The sequence below is a fragment of the Pezoporus occidentalis genome, unplaced genomic scaffold (genome assembly GCF_034315485.1).
Source record: "Pezoporus occidentalis ecotype Australia unplaced genomic scaffold, CSIRO_AGI_Poc_V1 ctg243, whole genome shotgun sequence".
In the NCBI taxonomy this organism is placed as follows: Eukaryota; Metazoa; Chordata; class Aves; order Psittaciformes; family Psittacidae; genus Pezoporus; species Pezoporus occidentalis.
The window spans coordinates 858,576-880,187 of record NW_026914319.1 but is presented as its reverse complement, the minus strand read 5'-3'; the positions used below and the strand labels follow the sequence as shown (position 1 = coordinate 880,187).

The 21,612-nt window shown below is 40.6% G+C and overlaps 1 protein-coding gene across 1 annotated transcript; it reads left to right on the top strand.

Annotated features, from left to right (window-relative positions):
* Positions 1-690: 690 nt before the first annotated feature.
* Positions 691-21,543, top strand: SPMIP4 (sperm microtubule inner protein 4). Its single transcript, XM_062622583.1, is given in 9 exon segments — positions 691-818; positions 1,636-1,791; positions 9,299-9,370; positions 14,793-14,826; positions 15,914-16,082; positions 18,298-18,379; positions 18,740-18,909; positions 19,106-19,197; positions 21,325-21,543. Coding segments are annotated over 9 exon segments (1,080 nt in total). The 3' UTR covers positions 21,502-21,543.
* The last annotated feature ends 69 nt before the right edge of the window (positions 21,544-21,612 follow it).

The following is a 21,612-nucleotide window of genomic DNA, read 5'->3' as shown; positions in this document are numbered from 1 at the left end:
TGGAGAATTTTATTCCTAACACAGTAGAGACAAACTTCCTTTGAACCCTGCTATTGAAGAGACAGGCTTAAAGAAAAAATAGAACCGTATGTTGGATGCTGAGCCTGTCTTTAAGCGTGGTTACCTTTCTGACTAAGTACCTACTTGCCCTTAGAGATCATCATCAATTCTAAGAGCTGCAAGTTTGCCTCTCTCTCAAGAGGCATTTAAAATGAAATGATAGTGCCTAATTCATCAGCTGATTTCTTTTGGCAGCTATGAAAGAGAAGTTTCAAGTTTAATTTAAATACCGGTGAAGAAATTAAATATCAGTGAAGGTACACCAGTGTACCTATAGTGTAGTTATACTAGGATCACATATGGCTTATGGGATCTTGAAAAGAAGTGTGAATGCAGGGGATTCTCAATTGCTCTTGGAGTATCAGTCCTGTGTGGAAAGAGCAGGGGAGTCAAAAGTGGAGACCAGCTTCAGAAGCTACTTCCTGTGCCAGCTCAGCCACTGCCATACGCTTCCCAAAGTTCCATATTTCAAGACATTTCCTTAAAAATGTATTCTTGCAGACATTTATACTGCATATGAATTTATGAATCCCTGGGGTGGCCTGGAGGATTGCAGAGCCCACCCTCATCTCAAATGTGTAACTAGTGATAAACTCTTTCTGGTCTTACTTCCTTCCCTGCTAAGCGCAGATGGTGCACGGTTTGGCACTAGCACAACAGCAGCACAGGCTGTGCCTGTGCAGTGGGGATTTTCCTAGTTACCCAAGAAAGCACAGAGATGAGGAGATGGTATCTTGGGCTGACTGTGAAAGGGGCATGTAGGTGAAAGTTAACAGGTAATGTATAAAGTAATGGCTTTCTTTTTCCATTTATCAATGTATAATAGCAAAATATTCTCTTTTATTAGTACTACCTTGACTGTGAATAATCTATTCTTGGTTTGTATAATTGCTTTCTTAAATCATTATTGCATTATATGCTCTCACACGCCTGCTACAGAATCTCTTGTTCAGATCCTCACCAGCTAACAAGCACTAGAGACATCACTGTACATGCATGTGTTACCTATTCTGGCTCTGTGTACTTGTCAGAAAAATGTGATAAGCAGCAGTCTTAACTGAAATGATACAACCTTCTGTAAGCCTGTATTTGATAGCATTATTCATACAAGGGATAATTAAACTGTATACAACATAAACAGGCAGTGTGGCCTGATCCTGACCTCAGACTGGGATAAATCTAAATTAATCAATATATTTACTGATTGATTGACATGACATGGAAAGTGAGTGCAATTTAACTTACAAGTAAACCAAAGAATCAGTGAAAGCATAAAGAAGCTGTCACGTGCAACTATGCAGCGTTTTTTATGTAAGCAGGCCAAAAGTGAGGCACAGACCAACGAACTAAAATTACCTTAGTTGACAGGAAAGAAATGGTTCTTACTTGATTCTTTGAACATGCAAGTCACATCTTCATATTCTGGGTTAGGACATAAAACTAAGGAAATTGTGTGCAGCTAATCTGACAATCCAAACAGCCAACTGCTGTACTCAAATGAAAGATGTACATAAAAGCACTGTATACAGAAAAACCTGTCCCGGAGATACACAATTTTATGTGTGTTCTCTAAAGCAAAAGCAAGACGTTTGCGGTTATCAAAACGCAATGTAGGTCTGAAATCCCCGCCGCTGCAGAACTGACCTGTGGCCACGAGAGGGCAGAAAGAACATTCCTTGTAAAGCTTGATTTTGAGGCGAACCGTGGACAGAACCTGGGCTGGGAACTGCCGTAAGAGGGTGCTGGAGGGCTGACGAACACGCGAACTACACGGTTAGCTTTACAAAAGCTACCTCTTGAAGTTTCGATGTTAACAAAGTCTGGTCACACTCAACTTTCCACCTCTAAATAACTATGCCTAGAACAAGTACAATTAAAAAAAGAAATCACAGTGGCGTTTGACATAAAGCCTCAGTAAAGCATTTCTTTGTATTAAGCTGTATACCAATGCTAACTTCTGCCTTTTAGCACTGGCTTAAGGGTTAGAATATGTATCATTTCTCACTTCAATAAGCAGCTTGCTTTGGCTCCATTTGGATCCAGCTGCATGTGCAGTTCTCACAGCATCATAGATATCAAAATCAGTGAGAATTCCGGAGAACGACATCTCAGTCCACTGAAACGCTCACATCCCTCTAGTTTCTCCGTCACAACTAGGGGGGAAACATGAATTAGATAAATTACTTTTCTCCCTATTTAGCTGAGCTGTTCTCACTTTATCTCAGCACACCACCACAAAGGTAACAGAAACACAGTTTTAATCAGTTAGAAATTTTCCCTTTCCACTGGTTATGTCACATTACACCACCTGAAGCATGTAATTTTTCAGTGTAGAGGAGGTACTGGTTTAGTAACTACCTCTGCAAATCGTCATCTTTTCTGCATTAGTCACTTGGAAGGTTAAAAGAGCTCTGTCCTGATGTAGCCTGGTAAGGGAGCTATATAGAGAGGTCTCAGGGACCTTAGTGCTCCCAATTAGCTGTTTCTCAAAGAAACTCACTAACCTGGAGATGCAGGTGGCAGAGATACACCCAGCTTAGGTACTGATAGATTTACATGTTGAATGACCTCTTCTGTGTGAAGATTTAGCAGGTAGAAGTAATGTCCTAATCCTTTTTCCTCCAGCTAAGCACACCCTCTATAGTGACAACTAAGGCAGGCTGAGGCAGGTCATTCCCATAGTATCTTAAAACCACAACTCTAAATCTTCCATATATTTTTTTGGAAGGAAATAACAGAGTTTTTCAACAGTTGAATAATAAATGAAAGAAGGAAAAGGCTCTGCTGAGCCTTTCCATACATCCAGCTCCAGATACCATGAAGCGCGAAAAGGAAATATAGAAAATACTTTTTTGTTTTTTTCAGAATGTATTAAACTTGTGAACTCTGGGAATTACTGGTACAGCTGTATCACTTGTACATGGCACCGACATTAAAGTGCAGTTCACTTTAATGTGACAGCCAACTCATCCATGTTAAAAACAAACCAGTGGTCCAAAATCATAATAAACCAATTACTGGCTCTACTGGATAATAGCAATACAACAGTGCATTTAATAGGTATTCAGAAAAGCTATTTATGTATTATCACTTGCCAAATGACTTACTTCCAGCTTTTTCACACTCCTTTTCCAAGAAAAGCAGGGCTTCCAGCTACTTTTGCCCTGGCTGGTGAAAGAAACACCAGAACAAAAACACTCTTCTCAAACACATCCATTTATTTTGATGCCAATTCAACTCAAACAAAAGCCACACTGAAAGGAAAGATCAGCAGAAGAAAGTAAACCAGACCAAAATCTATCACCATGCCTGTCAAACACAAGAAGGCAGAAACACCCAGCAAGTCAATTAACCGGAATCCAAACTCCACCAGTGGCCAGGTCCAACTGTCTTGAAGGGTGGTGTGAAAATCCCACACAAGAACTAAGCAAATAATATCGGTGTCTCCAAGAATGGGAATAAGAAGTGGCAGTTCAGGGAAGTCCTGCTGATGTGCTGCATGCCTTATTCGAAATGGTCTTGGCTCAGGTGGTTTGTCAAGAATTGAACTGACACCCACATGACTTTACTCAGTTCTTCCCAATTAAACTTTCTGTAATGAACTGGCTTTCGGTTTGGCTTGTGGCTCTATTGACCGCTTTGCTCAGGAGAGGTAAAACAGCACATCACCTACATGTCTCAGATCGCAGCTCCCAACTGCGCTCTAACATCCTCCCTCTCACGCACAAGGCAACCATCTGCTGCCATCACCAGCTGCCTCACCGTGTGTCACCTCAAATGATCCAAACACCCTCTCACTGTGATATCAAATACTACCAGAATACAGGCCAAAGCATACTCACAGTGCACTGCACTGAACAAGGACATAGGCTTAGTGCACAGTTCTGCCCTATTATTCTCAGACTAAAGCCAAAACATAGCACTGTAACAGTTTCTAGGAAGAAAATTAACAATCCTAGCTGAAACCAGGACACACAGTTTCCCATTAACCTTTTCTTCTGAAGACAGAGAGACAATAAAACTTGAGATAAGAGCAGCTACTCCCCAGATACTGTCTCCCGTTTTGGAATAATATCTCTTTGGGGCACAGTAAACACAATATTTGAAGGCTGTTACATTTAGAAATTAATTCTTACTTAGGTGTCATTCATCAGTACATGAATGTATCATCTTCATATACATACCTGCCTTCTCCCACTGGAAGCTCTTCCTCATCAAGAGGCTCATAGTGAGATAATTCATTCTTTTAGCCATGGATTTCTGAAAGCTCTGGGGATGAAATGTGAATTATCATGTTTCCTGCTTTGGAGAGACATCACCCTGGAAACCAGTGATTTCCTTTGTGGGTGATTTCTCCTGGATGAATAAGGACTTGGAACTTTGGTCCTGCCAGCACCTGGCTCAACCTGACTTCATCCTCTTTCTTCTACTGCTATCTTCCCCTACCTACTGTCAGCCCTCTAGCTGGAGTGGCCTCACTGCACTATAACCCCATTGGCTTCTTCTGCCAAGGAACTGAGCCAGTTTGCCAGGAGCAGCAATGGACAGACAGTGGATGTCCTTCTGCACGCATTGGACAGTGTCCAGAGAACATTGTTCATAGGGATGCCTTAACCCTTGTTCTGTATCCTACTGCTAAATACAGGTGTCAAGGGCTGGGAACTTGAGATTCCCAAGCCAGCCACCTGGAAATGCTGTGCTATTAACTGTTTCTGGAGATGAAGGCAGATTTTAGGATTTGTGTGGTGGCTTTGGACTAGTGTAGCTGCAGAGACATGGGATGTATGTGTTCAGAACCCTTTTGAGGAAGGGGTACGGACTACTACCTATCAGTGGAGCTGGTGTTGGTATGATGGGTATGACTGCAGATGGGTGTAAGTCTGTATATACATTGTGGATTTGGTGGTGTAGATCCCTGCCTCAGTGAGCAGCTACTGTGATTGAGCTGCAAAAAGCAGCTGTGAACTGTGTGGCACCTCCCTATATGTGCAACAGGCAGGGACAAAAAAAGCTACTAGTCATAGGTCCCAGCTGTAAGTCTGGCAGCCAAAAATACATTTATCAGAAAGCTGGATATATAGGAAATTCTGCTAGGGTCTGAATAGCATGGCCTCAGAACTGCATTACATTCCAAACCCACAGCAGTCCTGCTGGAATGGAAGTCTGGCTTCTGTTTCTTGCCCACTTCCAGATCATGAATCAACAACTCTTAACATTTGTGTCTTTGCAAGCCACTAGTACTTGAATCTGTCATCAGTAGAAGATTCCCACAGTGCTCATGTAGACACCATAGCAGACCACCCAACACTCTAGAACCAGAACTTGAAAATGATTCCATTCAAACTATTTGATATCCATTCCCTGTTACTAAAAGTATTTTCTAATGGTTAAGTTCTTCTGGCAAAACACAATTTTTTCTTTCTGTTTTAAGGAAAGAAAGTGCTTTCTGCTATGTGCAGTAGTCTGTCAGTTCCCTGGGAAATGCAGCTGAAAAAAAAGGACTGCTAAAATATGTTACCTATCTATATACGTATGTATATATATGCAGGTTTAGGGCTCAAAATCTCCTGAAATAGCACTCATAAAGAATAAAAGCATGTATATTTTATTTCTAATTTGGAATAAATGAGGACCTTTCGCAAACTTATCACCAACATTTATCATGTTATCCTTTGATAAACTCCTCTTTTGAACTTCTTTTCCTCGATTACAAGTTGGCCTAGAATGACTGCGATAAACTTTAAAATTAGAATTTAAAACTACAGGAAGATGCATTTTGCTTTCACAGTCCTCAGTGTGTATTCAGGAAGTTTCAGGAATCAATGCATTTTTACTGTACTTTACAGGCACAATTCTATTGTTAGCTAGGGGGCAGATATGGCAGAATTCCTGCAGTGGTTAAAGTTCTGGAAAGCTGAACCTCCCTGATGCTTAATACTCTTGGGGGTTTTTTTTAACCTAAATTTCTATATTTTTTTTTGCATACATATCAGTTTCCATCATTAGCCTCAAGTCCTCCAGTGTTCTTTCACCTGAGATTTTATGTTATTTGTTAGCAAAATCAAATCTTAGTTTCTGTCTTACTGACAGAATAAATCTACAGTTGTGGAAGTTAGAAATGGCAATAGTTTCTACTAAATAATTGACTACATTGACTATATTTCTGAGGTTCTTACCGACTGCTCATGATGCACTCTAAAACTTTGTTCACTCTAGCCCTTTTTGATATTCTCTGGGCAGAGACACTTTCATCTGTGTCCTTGAGATTTTCAGTATCACTGGATCAATATTAGCTATAAATGTTTCTTTAGGAGAAGGAGACTTGGAAGCATTTTAAGCTTAACAGAGTCTGTTTGGGCTGAATGGATGATCAGATCTTTGTGTGCAATGCTTCTCTTTCTGCCGAAGGTAAAGGACTGCAACTTAATAACCTAAGTCAACAGGAATGATTTATTAATGTTTTCAGAGTCAGCTTAATGAATACAACCACTACAGCCATGCAGGTGACTTGGCATCTGCCTGCCTACTTTCAAAAAGGGGAAATAAGGCTTTAGATAGAAGAAATGGATGACTGAGCTCCTTCAGAAACTTAAAAACAGAAAAGCTTTTCAGTAGTCTATAGCTCACCAGATTCATATTTGGTTCACTGTACAATGCAAACACATTGTACTGGCAAATAACTGATGGGTATCTCTTCCTAGTCGAGCTCAATGACGTACTTCTTGCAGGCAAGAAGTATTCCTTTAAACGTTCTGTGATTTTGGTGTCAATCTTCACAACACTAAATCAAAACTATGTAAGGCGAACACGCATCTAAACACATCAAACTGCTTGATCTCAAATGACACAGATGTGCGGAAATGTACTGACTGTCCTCAGCCACTAGCACATCCATGTGAAGTGCCTGACACAGCTTGCATTCAGTGTGAATTACAGCTACTAAACAGTAATGTTTCTCATGCCTCTCTAGAGATGGAGAGAGGAGCTTTTCAAAGGCACAAATAACAAATGCTGAAATCAGTGTGAATTAGATGCTAAAGCTTTCATCTGTGTCATTGCATATATTCACTGCCCATATGCCAGTATGAGTGCAGTACTGAAGGGCCAGTGCAGGTATCTACATGCTAGCAGCTGAGACTCAATTACACATGTGTATGTGCTGCACATTTCTATCACCTTTCTTCCTATCACTGATCAAAACATAATAGACTTGATTCAAGTTCATCAAACAATTGCCAGTCACCACTGTACTTCTCCTAGTGACAGTTCACCATAACAGAATGAATAATTCTCACCCAGAATAAGGCTCAGATAACTAAGCGCCAAGAAAACCCAACCAAGTTGTCATTGTTTAAAAGATATCAGGTAGCCATCACTGCTGCTTCCATTGAAAGACATTTTGGTTTGTGTTTATTTTTTCTTTCAGATATAGACTTCATGGAATCCCTTCACTTTTGCAAGCTTTCCTGGGGAGCAATTCAAAGGATAAGTCTCCACGGACGTTTGTTAAAGAACATGATAGCCTTGTGACAGTGATGTAGACCCTTGGCCAAGGTCTTCTCACAGTCAGAATGTTTAAGTGAAGTGTTTTTAACAAGAATAGCAACCGACAGCTAGCAGGTTAGCCCGAGATGTACAGACATCTGCGTTCCAAAAATGGGCAATTTAGGAATCTACTCTTTCCACAATTCCCAAAATGTTAATGGGGGGATATACTAGTATCCACAAATCTCTACACAGTATTTTGCTGAAACACTCTGCACTTTGCAGAGACACTGCTCCAAAAGATGTCAAATCTTCTGGATTTGATTAGTATTACTTAGTGAGCCATGCCACCCAATGCATCAAACACAAAAGCAGTGAAAAGTGCAAGCACAGTAGTCAAACTAGGCAAAGGCTGAGCATTTCCAGGTTAGTATGTTTTCGTTTTAATGCTGGAAGGAGAATTTGTGTCATGGCAATCTTACATATACATTGATCAACCCAGAACAGAATTCAGACCTCTAAAATCCCTGAATTTGGCTCTAAAGTGAGCGCTGCTGCACCATAGAAGCACCCTCCTGTGGCACTGTCATAGGGGAGTACCCCCAGCACCAGCTGTCCTGCCAGAAGGGTGCAGGGGACCTGACGTCTGGGATGGAAGTTAAGTGCTACCATGGTGTGATGGGGCAGAGAAGGAAGGAAGGGAACCTCAGTGACTTTAGTTTAACATGGACGTGCTCAGCACTTCTGAACACAGCCTTGCACAACAGCTGGAAGACTGATGCCTGCATTGCTCAACTGACAGCATTGTGGCACAGAAACACACATTATGCTAGACTGTGTTAATATGGGGAAGTTCTTGAAGAGGAAGGGAAGACAATAACCATTCTGAACTTGTGGTTATACCTGGAATATTATGAGCATATTCCTGTTGGATTGCTCTAAAACCCCAAGCTTTGGGAGCTCGCAAACCAGACATAAAAGTCAAAAAAAACCTTCTGATTCAGCATCATTTCTCTCCCATTCTTGCAACCAGCATCTTTTCTTCAGCCATGCAGTGAAGGCCACACATTTCTTTCAGTAACAGACACTTGATTACATGCTTTGGGCGAAGCTCAGCTTTAGCAAGGCCAGGTCAGACCAGGAAAATCCTACTGGTTATGGCTGATTTTTCCAACTGCATTTCCTTCATTTTGACACTCCCATTTGCTCTCTTCTGTTGTGTTGGTTTTGGGGTTGTGTTTTGTTTTTTTTACCTGATGTCCCATACTAACAACTGCTTTGTTTTTCCATTATTTAAACTCAAAGACATATTTGGTGCCATCTTCTCTTTAGACTGTGTTCAGTGAAAAGCACCATGCAGTTTGGCTGGATTTGGCATCAGAAAGAGATGAAAGTGATCCTTATAATGTAGGAATAATTCCTCACAGAGCCAAAAGTTGGAACATGCATCCATTCGAGGCATTCCCACAGCTCCTACTGAGTGTTACGTGTGCATGGGGTGGGGCTGTAAGGGTCAGGCTTTCACAGGGGGAAATGATCAGTGTTCTCAGGAGCTTTGGATTCAGGCATGGGTGTTCAGCACCTCTCAAGATCCAGTCCTGCACAACTTAGATTTTGAAACCCAGGACACACTTCCACACACCTATGAGTTTTGATATTAAGGGTATCTGAGAAATCAAGACAAAAACATATCAATTTATTTATAAGCAAATAGTGCATAAGCCTTATAAATTTACGCTTTCTTTTTGCACAGAGGCCTTCCCACTGAGCAATACTGTGATGTCACTCAGCAGAATAAAAGTGACGTGCGTATGAATGGTGAACTGTAAGTTTAAACTGTGCGTTAACCAGATTGTGAATTTAGTGCATATAACAGCAAACTGAACATTCATTCCACTCTGGTGATAGTACACACATGTGATATGAAGTGCAGACACCACATGAAATCTGAAGGGCCATGGTCTCCAAAACCAGATTAGTAACAAAGCAGAGCAAACACAGTTGTGAAGGAAATTCAGAGTATGGCATTGTGACCCTCCAGTTTAGTGTCTCTTCAGCAAGGGTCTCTGAGTTTGCTCTGCAGGTTGTCCATACTTATCAACTAGGAAATACTCAAAAATATTAGCCTTTCCACTAGTTAGAATTCAGATCAAACTGAAGCAACTGAAGTAACCACAACACCATGTGCATTTTAGACCATGTTTTCTGGTGTGTGTATATATACAGAGGGATGTATTTTCGGAGGAGGCTTGGCAAGTACTGTTTTCCTCACTGCTGCTGTTTTAAGAGATACCAGGTTGTGAATTTGGATGCTGCTGCAATTCTGCAATTCAACATTTTGCCACTTGATGGCACCAGCAAAATGCTTAAATTCGATGAAACTACCGCGATTTTAGATTGAGGTAATTTAACGTGTACGGGTAAATTCTTCAAAAGCAGGAAATGAACAAGTTATACCTCCCATATTAGCAGTAGAGCATATTAGAAACTCGAAAATAATTTTTCAACGAATTCTCAGTTATCTTTGAGATAACGGTGAGGCACATTGACTCCGCTGCTCTCCTTTCAGCCCTTCAGCATGAGAGGTACCTGTTCCCCAGTCTGTGTAAAAGCAGGCACTCTAGAAAAGCAGGAGAGCTAATGATAAACAGCCTGCAGAAGGTGCACAAGGAAACCTGCGACCCTGCTCTTTGTAATCCACTGTTTTTTGCAGGCTTCTCTCTCTATTACCTCATTAGAGCATGCAACACCAGCAGAAATGAGTTACCTATCAGCGTGTACAAGCCAAAACTCCTTTGTGCTAGGACAGCTGAGGCCTTTGACCTGCATCACACATTAGAAGCAGCACTAGAGGCACTGGCTGTGCTGCTTCTGCAGAATTTGATTACATGCTATAAGGAAGTAGCAAGTTTCCCTGCAAGTTTCTTCCTACAAGTTTCCTAAGCGCTAAGTGACAAGAACTGTCACACGCAGTTTTGTAACATAATGGAGCGCTTTTAAAGTTGTTTTAAAACCAACATCCATGCAAAGTGAGCACTCTCCTGTTGCACAGTCAAGCTGGGTGGTTCAGTTTTGTTACTGAGTTGATCCTCAAGAAAACTCCATTGACTGCAATGGAATGATGGAACAATTTGATCCACTGGGACTTGCTAGTGGAGTATTCTCTTATGTGACTTTTATATTAGCACCCCTGAAAGAGCAGAAATACGGGCAAATTGGAGAGTAAAATTAAAACTCTCTGTGCACGGCTAGAATGTTTTCAGTTGTTCCTAGGCTGGCCAACCTCAGATGCACCTTGGTTAAGGATGCTTTGGGACTCATTCATTTCTTAGCAAGAGCATTTCTTGTGCCAGTTGCTCACCAGAACAGATCATCCATGCACACAGGCCAAGGTAAAGATCACAGCACCTTTCTGGATATCTGCTTCCTTCTGAGGAAGCCAGCAGGGACTGCTGTGACTCTATGCCCGTTTGCTGCTAGCTATATAAGGAGGAGGGAACTTTTACACAGGAGTAGATCAAACTGTGTCCCTGAACACGCTGAAAAGTACATGATCTTGGACTCTGGTTGTTTGATCAACAGCGCACACATTATTTTGCACTCACAACTTAACTTAAAACATGTCACATACCTAAAAATATTTTATGGTCTACGCTTTGTCCTAGTTGGAGTGTTTTCCTTTTCTATAAGGTTGTATATTCTTGATCTTTGAAAGACTTTTAAATTTAAGGAAAGAATATACCCTTTAAATCAAAAAGTGAAACACACACATGCAAAAAACCACCCTTCTACGTTCATAGTTCAAGGACTTTCAGAGCAAATAGCATTCCTGCTGCCAGGGACTATTAAGTGGTGACAGCCACATGAAAACTTTCCTGAAAAATACCCTCCGAGTGGTGCTCTGCAGTCCTACCTGGGAGCTATTAACACTCAGTTTATTTACCTTACAGCCTGTGAGGGCTCCTTCCAGCCACTACTGTCTTTTGTGGGAAATTAATTACTAGGTATTTGCAATAACTCTGTACACTTTCATGGAACAACTATGCCTCTGCCTTAAGTAAGCACACTGTGTATCCTTGTGCAGTTTTGCACTAGAATGAATCACCGGGTTTGTGCAGATGTGCTTTTGTAAGTGCTTTAGCAGTGGGCCACATACATATGACCTCCCAGTCAAATGTACTGGAGGAAAGTAGTTGCCTCCTGTCTTCTAAAGGTGTAATGAGTCCTCAAACTCACATCAAATGACTGCAAAAATCATGAAAGGCCTTGAAAAACATCCTTCAGCCCTAGAACTCTAGTTATATACACACACTACACCAGACTAGAGCATTTGCAGCTATTCTTCCATGGACAAGTCACACCAATGAGGTTTTCCGTGAGTGTAATGACAGCACAGAATGAATGAAAACTGGCTTTTTTCCATGCGAGATTTAATCTGTTTTCACTGCTTATCATGTCACACAGCACTTACATTCCTCTGGCTGTCCTCCAGCTCCTCAACCTCTGGTGGTTCTCTGACCTACAGCTCCCTGACGAAGCAGGTTTTAAGGTTAAGCAAGGTAAGTGATTCCCTCCCTTCACAAAAAGGCTGCAGAGAAAGCCAATTTACACATGTGAAATGTTTTATTCTCCAGCCATAATTTCATTCCTGTTAAAATTTGCAAGACTGATACATCTTATCATCTTAATAATTTACAGAGTATGTGGGAAATTAATAGGAAAGAGCCACAGAAAAGTTCTCTGACCTGATCTAGAAAAGAAGATGAAGATCATGAGGCTCCCCACACTGCATCCATTTCAGGCCAACACCACACTTGAGAGAAGAAAAAGTTCAGAGGCTCTTACCATGTGTCAGAGAGAGGAAAAATAGTGGTAAGTGGGAGCCCCTCACGAAGGTCACAGAGTGTGTCTTTTATTACCATTACTGGGCAAGTGTGTCTCTGCACCTTGTGCTCCGCACTACAACCAGAGGGGAGATGCAGAACTACTGCAGGCAAAGCCAGTGTCTCCGTAGGGTACTCTCTCACATGAAACTGGTTTATATCTATTTTATCTAAAATAGGTTTTGAAGAGTGACCACAGAGCACTCCTGACTGAGGAAATGGGATGGTGTCCATCTGGACCACTCCCTGGATTTGTATGAAGATAAAACCCCTTTGAAAATGCAAAGCTTTGCTGGCTCTTACAACATGAGCTCACAAAGCTCCTGTAAATCATGGAAGAGTCATGAAAATGCATGTTCATCCTTACTTTATTGCTGCCTTAAATTTGGATATTATAATGAAAAGTGCTCTATAAAGGCACTTAAGTGTTTCTGCCATGCCAGAGCACAAAGCAGATGTGACTGTCCTTATTTATACCCATTTGTATCAGGAACATGTTCAATGAATGCAGTGAAGAATGTGTCAATTCACAGTGTAACACGGTGTGAACAGAAATGGAAACTGAAAATACTTACGTTTCTTTTCAATTCGCGTTGTGTTACTGTAGTAACTGTAATATTTGCATTGTAATTGTAATATTCTAACACAATGCGAATTGAAAAGAAACAGTACGATGTCTACAGCACCAGTAGACATACGGCACCAATTCTAACTGTAGAAATGGAAGAACAATTAGAAGTATCTCTGGAATAAACTTTTAAGGATTGCTGTTCTTTAAGTATGGCTCTGTCTGCAAAAGCTTTCCATTTTCAAGACAGATACAAAGCTTGAATCAGAAGTACCAGGTTGTTATAGATGTAACAATGTACAAATGGTTGTCGGAATCCAACACTTTGTTTAAGCCGTGCTATCTTTGTAGCATCACACATTAAAAGTAGATCTTTTGTTCAGCTCAGCTGAGGTGAGAGTTATGCTGGCAGGGTAATTTGTGAGATATCACACCTTATGTTGATTGCACTGAGTCCCATAGCATCACACCACAGATTTCACAATGAAATGCATGACTTCTGTACGTTGTATCAGCATGTATGAACAAAATTGATCTGGCACTTAAACTCTGAAGTTTATTTTCAAAACACCCACATCAGTATGGTAAGAAATAAGCAAGAGAGAAGACTTCCTCTTTGCAACTGTGCAACACCTACTTTTGTGGAAAATAATTCAGTGATGGAGTGGCCAAGCTGCGGCTCTTGAGTCACAGGTTACCTGGAAGAGAGCTTAGATGCAGCTCCTGTGCCACAGCTATGAATCATTAACCAGGCTACTGAGTAATCCCCAGATGTGGGAGCAGAACCCACAGGAACTCCTAAGGCTGAAATGATGGAGTCCCATGGGGCCTATTAATATCCCATATGGTTCTGTATTCAAACTGAGCAAGGGCAGGGGCCCTGAGAAGTTATCACCATCTCCTGCTTGGGAATGCATCTGGGACATCCCTCTCATCACTGAGAAACAGAAGATTTCTTTTTCTTTATCAATATGAAGATTTTGGTATATGGCTTGAAGAATCAAGAAACTTCATGTGATCACAGGACAAATAGAAAAGCCTACTCTCCTACCCATACATGGTGATGAACCTTTCAAGCAAGGTCTTGTAAGTAAGCCTTTCTCATGAAACACATGATTTGGAGCTCCAGGTGAACCACTGAGATTAGTGCAGTAATACTGTAGTTCAGGGTCTTCTTTTTTTGACTACGCCACAAAGAACCATTAAGCCAATTAATTATTGTTTTAATCTTAGATATTTTTCTGACTTGGCACAATTGCCAAGAGACTCTGAGCTAGACCCGGTGATGAAATTCTTGCCCTTTAAAGTTAGTGCTTTCATCTGATTGCCTCTCTTCGAATTTATTTGAAGCATAAAATAAGTCCCCGTGGCAAAATACAAATACTTTAGCGGCATGGCATGGATACGTATTTTCTCTGCAAGTATAAACAGGATTCTTTTTGTTTTGCATTACTGAAAAAAGGATATATTTTTACTAATAGCACATACCATTGTGCTATTAGTATAGAGCTTATTACACAAAAGTGAAAGAGGCTAGATTTTTTTTTTCCTTACTCCTTTTAAAAAGACATTCTGCACATCACTTGTTCCCAGTGTCTTTTCAGACTTTGGCACCTGGCAACACAAAACATTCCTGATGTAATGAATGGTATCAGTAAGAACACTGGCTGCGCTGCTTACATACTGATTTGTCCCTAACGTATACTGATTACACTGATTCAGATAAAATGTGGGAGGTACAAATGAACACAGGTCACTTTAGGTAATTTATTTATTATTATTCCTCCCTAATTCAGACTTCGTAAACCACCAGGCAGTTTAACTAAGGAAGTACATTTCACTTATATCTTACTGCCCCTTAACGAAATAAAAAGGCAAGTTGTTCTTACGGCATAATTGCACAGTGTAAGCTCCTTGGCAATAAGCAGCATCAATGCAACTAGGAAAAAATACCTCTCTCAAGAAGCACGTAATGATAGGTTTAGCAGGTTAGCAGTGCTTGCCTAGCACACCTGCTCTCCTAACAAATTCTGATCTTGCTGACTTGCCTATGGGCTAATTGGCTTTTCTTGGCTGTGCTGTTCATGGCCTCTTTACCTAACGGGAGTTAAAGTCCTTGGGAGCATCTACCAAGCACAGCTAACGGATCAAGAGCATGCATAAAGCAGATTTATGAGAGAGAAGCCTCTGAAAAGTCCAGTTTGGTAATCTTGTTATGCCATGATCCACAGCCTCAGGAATGCAATGTATTTGGCTCCTGTATAAGGTTGCGACTTTGTTTTATACAGCCCCTGGGGAAAGGTGTTTGTTTTCCGTAAGCTGCTGCATGCAGCTCTGGTAAAGCGTGGAAGAATCCAAACAGGGTGCTAAGCTTTCTTACTGGAGTAAACTGCTGCTTTCATTTTCTTCAGAAGATTTCAGGATTCCCTGATTTTAATAGGTTTTTTAATCATTCCATCACAAAAACCTGAAAGCTGAAAAGAACAGCTACAGGAACATGGGCACTCCATGAAATCCTGGTTCTCAGTACCACAAAAAATTCCCCATTTTAGCTTCATCCTCCTTCCTCCCTGGGAAAAAAAAAAAAAAATGTCTTCTTAGAGGCAAATTTTGATTTCACAAGCACAAACTCAGTTACTATTAATTGGATATGAATCAGAAGTCCATATTTTCCTTCCCTCAAGCCACACGGAAGTAAATGTGAATTGGTATGACTGATTCTGTACAAAAGCCGCAAAGGAATTATCATTGTGAATTCTCTGCAGCTAAGCAAGAGGATTAAAGAACTAAGATGTCACCTTTCTGATTCTCACATCTCTCCCAGTTCTTACAGTGTTATATTTAATGTTAAAATCTGAAATGCAAAATAAGGAAATTCTCTTTCTGTTCTTCTTCCTGACAACTAAAACCAACCCAGTTTCCTACTTCTCATCCCTATCAGACACACAGCTCTAGATACACCATATTCCCAAACTCCAGATCACCTGAGGATTGTGACACTGCGATCAATGCAAGCAGTCACCAGCTTTTGCATCCCAATATCCCTACCAAGGCCAGCGATGTGGTTGTTCTGAGGAAGACCAGAGGCAAGACAGCAGTCTTGTGTCTTACCATGTATTCTTGAAACCTAATCAGAAACACTACTGAACTCCTGGCTCTCCTCTACTGCAGTTTAACAGAGCCAAAATCTGAATGTAACAGTGGTCAAGCTATGCATTATGGCTTAAATTAGAGCTCTATGTGTTGACAGTTGCAGTATCCATGAGGATATCTTCAGCACTGAAAATGATGAATAAACCCAACTCATGCGACCACCTTGTAGCCTCAGAAGCCAACAGAGCTATTAACATTGCTGCTAATCCCCACAAAAGCAAGACGGATTATTTAGTGTATCTGATCTCTTCTGCCAGAGAAAATCATTCTCTGCAGTCCAAAACAGTGAAACAGAAAGGAAAAAATTGCATCAGCAGGATCAAACACGAGCAATTTTGGGGCCTAAGTCATGGCTGCTGTACCTGTGCTGAGGACAAGAGGTAGTCCTGAAATTGCAGCTGAATATTTTAATATACTTTATTATTACACACATGGTAGAACAAGGTCCAGGGAGAAAAAACAGCTCATCCCTTACGAAGACTGAGATGAAGCCCTAGACATTTGTTATTTACAGAACACCATGTAAGCCATCATGACACATTTGGGCTTAACCCCAGCAGCATTTTACCCTGAAAGTGTTTTACATAATATACTGGAGGAGAAGGGAATGAAATTTTTGTTCTTATTCTGCTTTTCCCTGGAGTCATTTTACTAGGTTGGGATTTTGACAGGTGCTTAATTTTGGAAGACTTCAAAGATCACCTGCATGAAGTGATGAGGAGTCCTTGGCAGCTGCTGACAACTCAGTGTTATGGGGAATTTACACAGGAGAAAGCCAGCAAGCACCTCTGTGTACCATAGCAGGGTTTGCCAGGAAAGGTTTGGCAATAACTGTGTGAAACAGAAAAAGCATACGCTGGCATGGATAAGAAGCTTTTCACCAGAGTAAAAGCTGATAGTATTAAGTAAGAGGCCAATTTGCATTCATTAGCTGCCATTCCTAGTCATCGGCACAGTGCTGTACAGTTATGTATGTAATCAGGTACACAAGCCATGTTTCATGGAGCATTTGTCCATTCAAACCTAAAATCTTTCCACAGAATTTGTCATGCTAGGAGTAGTCATTTTTTAGGCAATTTTCATTTATCATTGATTAGTTTAAGAAACACAAATCATGTGTTTTGCACAACAGGGGGATCTTCAGAGGCCAAGACCTATTTCCAGCAAAGCTTAGCAGGTTCAGAAGTGCTAGGCTGAGGCTGAAGTGCCACCACTGGCACTTAGAAAACACATCAACTTCATTTGCTGTTCCCTTCATACAGTCTGGCTTCTTCTGACACCAGGACACCCCAGCTTTCAGTGACCAAAGAGAAATCTCTGGTCAGGTACAGATAACCCACACCACACTCAGGTGACTTTTACCAGTGGGAGGTCGTATTTAAAAGCTTTGCAACTATTCTACATCTGAGCTTTACAAAACTCAAGTGTAGCTGTTATGTAGTTAATACTAACAGCACTATTGTGAAGTAAATAGGGAAACTGAGGCAGAAAGTCTGGGGAAAAAAAGCAGTGATAGACCCAGGGTCAAAAATTAAGCTCTTCCAAGTATGCAGTGCAGTTTCATTTTTCTAGTGCATCTAGTAGCACTCAGTTATTCCTCTGATGGTGACAATATGAGTTCAGAGCCAGCTTCACAGTTCATCAAGCTTTAGTGTTTGTTGTTGCTCTTTGTAAAAATCACACACAGAAAATACAAGAAGAAACTTCCCTGCCGGTATGTGAATCAATCCAGAGATCCTGGAATTGGCCATGGACAGATGGCCTTCTGCAGAGGCAGCTTTATCTGGTATAAGAGCCAGCCCAGAGCTGCTTGTCACCACCTCTCTGCCTGAGACAACTCACCTTGCAGATCTGGTGATGCAGATAAGTCCATTGGGTGCTTCTGAAAAGACATCTGGGTTAATTTATGCTGATTAAATGGATGATTTAATCTAACCCTGCCGATTTTGTGAAGATGAATTCTGCCTGCAGATCCATGAGGTCAGTGTCCCAAGGTAGAAGAGACATTAACAGCAGTGCACAGAAAGAACCTCTTCCATCAGCACAGACATCTTTTTAGTGAGCATACAACTACAGCTTAAAATGCAGATCCATCTGTCATGCTGATCAATGATGTCCCATTAGAGTATGTTAACTATTTCTCCATAGGTAATCCATGAATCCATAAGGTTGTCAGTACTTCCTCTGACTCTAAGAAGGCTGTGCACTGGCCAGGACACACATATTTACAATATATAGTTCATCTTGAAAAGAGCAAAATAGGGGTTTTTGTTTTTTTCAGGTTTCTTCTTAAACTTCTCTGGATATATTTTTACACAGAGAGCTACAATGAAAGACTACACGGAAGAACTGGATTTCAAGTTATTTAAATTGAATTCAGCTGAATTGTGTATCTGTTCAACCTTCCACCTCAGGAGTATACCTTACTGAAGACATTTTTCCACCACATTTTTACTTACATTAGCATTTACTAAACAGGTAATTGGGGAGGGGAGGGCAACATGACACGTTATTTCAGTCCTTTAAAATAGTCTTTTCCATCCAGCACACATATTTGGTTTATACTTTACCTATTTCTTCTTATCCTTCTGCTTCCTAGGTTCGCTGAAGGAAAAGGTCAAATACACCATCCAAATCCACCAAAGATAATGGCCCCCAACTCCACTTTTAGAGCCAGAACATAACCTCTCTCCAAGAACAATATGGTACAAAACACTGAAAGGGCTCTGGGGATCACAGCATACAGTCAGGACTTCACAGGTAAGCATTTTTTGTTATATTAATTTACTTGGAATGGCAATGCAAGACAACAAAGTGTTAGCCCCTAGATTTCTCAGTGAAATTCATTAAGGCCACAAGAATTGTAAATTATCTGAGATTTTTCAGGGGACTGTGCATTAATTTTTATTTCCCTAACCTATAAAAATGTGGGACAATAAAATATATCTCCATTAAGGAAGAGCTCCTATGAATCCCCTTATCCTAGATAACTATGACATGAAAGCTGTTGGCAAATTAACTGGAGAACTAGGTGAAGATGTGGAACTAGTAAGTGCTGCATTTACTAAGAACCTTGTGTTTCCACCACATGTAATGCTGGCAAGAGTATTATCAAATTCTTCTAGCAGAATTAAGCCTTCCCTTCGATAATACTCAAGCACAGGGCAAGGCTCACTCTTAAACAGAGGCACAAATTCAGTACACTAAATCAGTCCTGACAGATGGTTGACAGAACTTCTGCAATGAATTAATGACTTGTTCAGGGTTTGCCAGGGAGGAAGTTATTGTTATTAGCTGCTTATTTTTTATCTTATTTAAAGTTGCCACCAACATATGACAGCAATTCAAACAACCTTTTGCCTTGAGAAGTATGAGTAATAGCTTCCATAAAAGAAGTTGGCAGCTCTCATGTGAATGGTGCAGCACAGCAGAGACTGAAACATACTGGCTAGATGTTCAGCTGGTGTTGATCAGGACAACCCCACTGACCTCATCAATTGACTGTCTTTATTTCACATTGCGCATTTGATAGGTGGCCTATTACCATTGCAGACTATTGCCTTACCAGGTTAAGTCTGGCAGAGTGTCTATGATTCATCCTCCTCCATTTACATGATTTGCCTTTCTTCCTTAAGAGTCCATCAGTAACATTATCAGATTCTATTTTAATGCAAAGATTTACTATAAAGAATGTACAAATCTATACTGGAAAATTCCACATTTAATGTTTTCAACAATTTTTACATTCTGTGTGGCCTGTATAAAAATGAAAAGACACCATTTGTATTAAATGCTACTCATACAAATGAAGAATAACATGGTATATAAGCATAGCAAATCAAGTTGAGCTGCATTTTGCTAATGCAACATTACCTGTGCTGGCTTAAGCCATTCCGTGACACCTACACATTGTCATGCAGAGTACATGCACAGGTCTAATTGATTGTAACTGACCAAGCAATTCTGCGGGTAAACAGAAGGAATGGATTCCTGCTCTGCTGGCTTTACAGCACTTTCAGGTTCAAACTCCACAGACATATAATTAGCAAGGCAACTATGATAGATGCTGTCATTTTCTTAGTCCAAAAATGGCCCTGGATAGAAAGTCCCCAAATTGTCCTGGGTTTTTTTTTTTCTTCTATTGGAATAAAAAAAACCCACAGAAACAAACAAAACACCCAAACAAACAAAAAAACACCCAAAACAAGCAAACAAACAAAACCCAAGTGAGGACATCTCTTTTGAAATGGCATTTACAAGTTTCCGATAATTGAATCCCTGTATCTGAAAAGGAAAAGCTGTCTAGCTTTTTCTCCAGTGTGATGAAAAATGTTTCACTTTATGATGATGAACACTTGAATGCTATAAAGAACATTTTTAACAGCTTGTCCCTGGAAATGAAAATCCAAACCAGGAGTTTACATTAATTCAAAACTGAGCAGTTCTATTACCCTCTGGCTTCCAAAGTGAGATTGGCAGTGGCCTAATGTGACACGTGCTACTTTATCTGAACAATATTATCCCATTTAAAACATACATACCATAAATACCGAACACTTGGATTGTTCAGCACAGTAACTGCTGAAACCCATTATTTGGCTGTAGGACTCAAATGCACTTTTTGCTTGAACAGTTCCTGTGCAATGTGGTTTTAACTCTGCACCAGTATCTGAAGCCTCAACAGTACAAATGATTAATACAGGGTAACAGCATTCAAGCAGTGAATCAAACTGTGGTTGAGAAAGCTAAAAAGCCCCACATCAGTGAGCATCCTCAGTCTCACTCACAACAGTTCCTAAAAGAAGTTAAAAACACACTAATGCAAGTCACAGTTTATACAAACACACTGCTTATGAGACCACTGCTTATGAGACCACAAATGGGAAGACAGATGCTTATAGAAGAAAGGAAAAGAGAACATGAGATACTTAAATCCATTTAGATCTCATGAATTGGGGTGGAGCAGAATATTTTCTTTTCCAAAGCATAAAGACTGACTCTAAGCTCCCTATGTGCCAGGACAGTAATACATGCCTGGGCAGCTTCCCTTTACCTGGGAGACTCCTAACAGAGCTATTTCACTAGTTTCAGGCAACAGTCTTGCTAAAATAAGTTTTCCCTGCTAAAATAAAAGACTCACATGACGAGGTAAATCTTGTGACTTCCTCCATATAGAAAGAAATATTTCTGCCTAGTCTCCCACAGGTAGGACCCCTTGAAGGGTGCACTGTGTATTTACTTCAAGGTCAATGTCCCAGTGAGTCAATTCTGCAAGAACAGTGTTCAGATGCCTCTGTCTTCATTCAGGGTTTCTACTGTCATAGCCGGCTACTCAGGCACAATGCTGAGTAAAATAAAACCAGTGGCCAGCCTAGATCAGGAGTGTAAAGTGACAGAAAGCACAGACCAGAAATGGGATGTGAGCCCAGGGCAGGCCACTGTATCAGCATTACAGTCTGACTG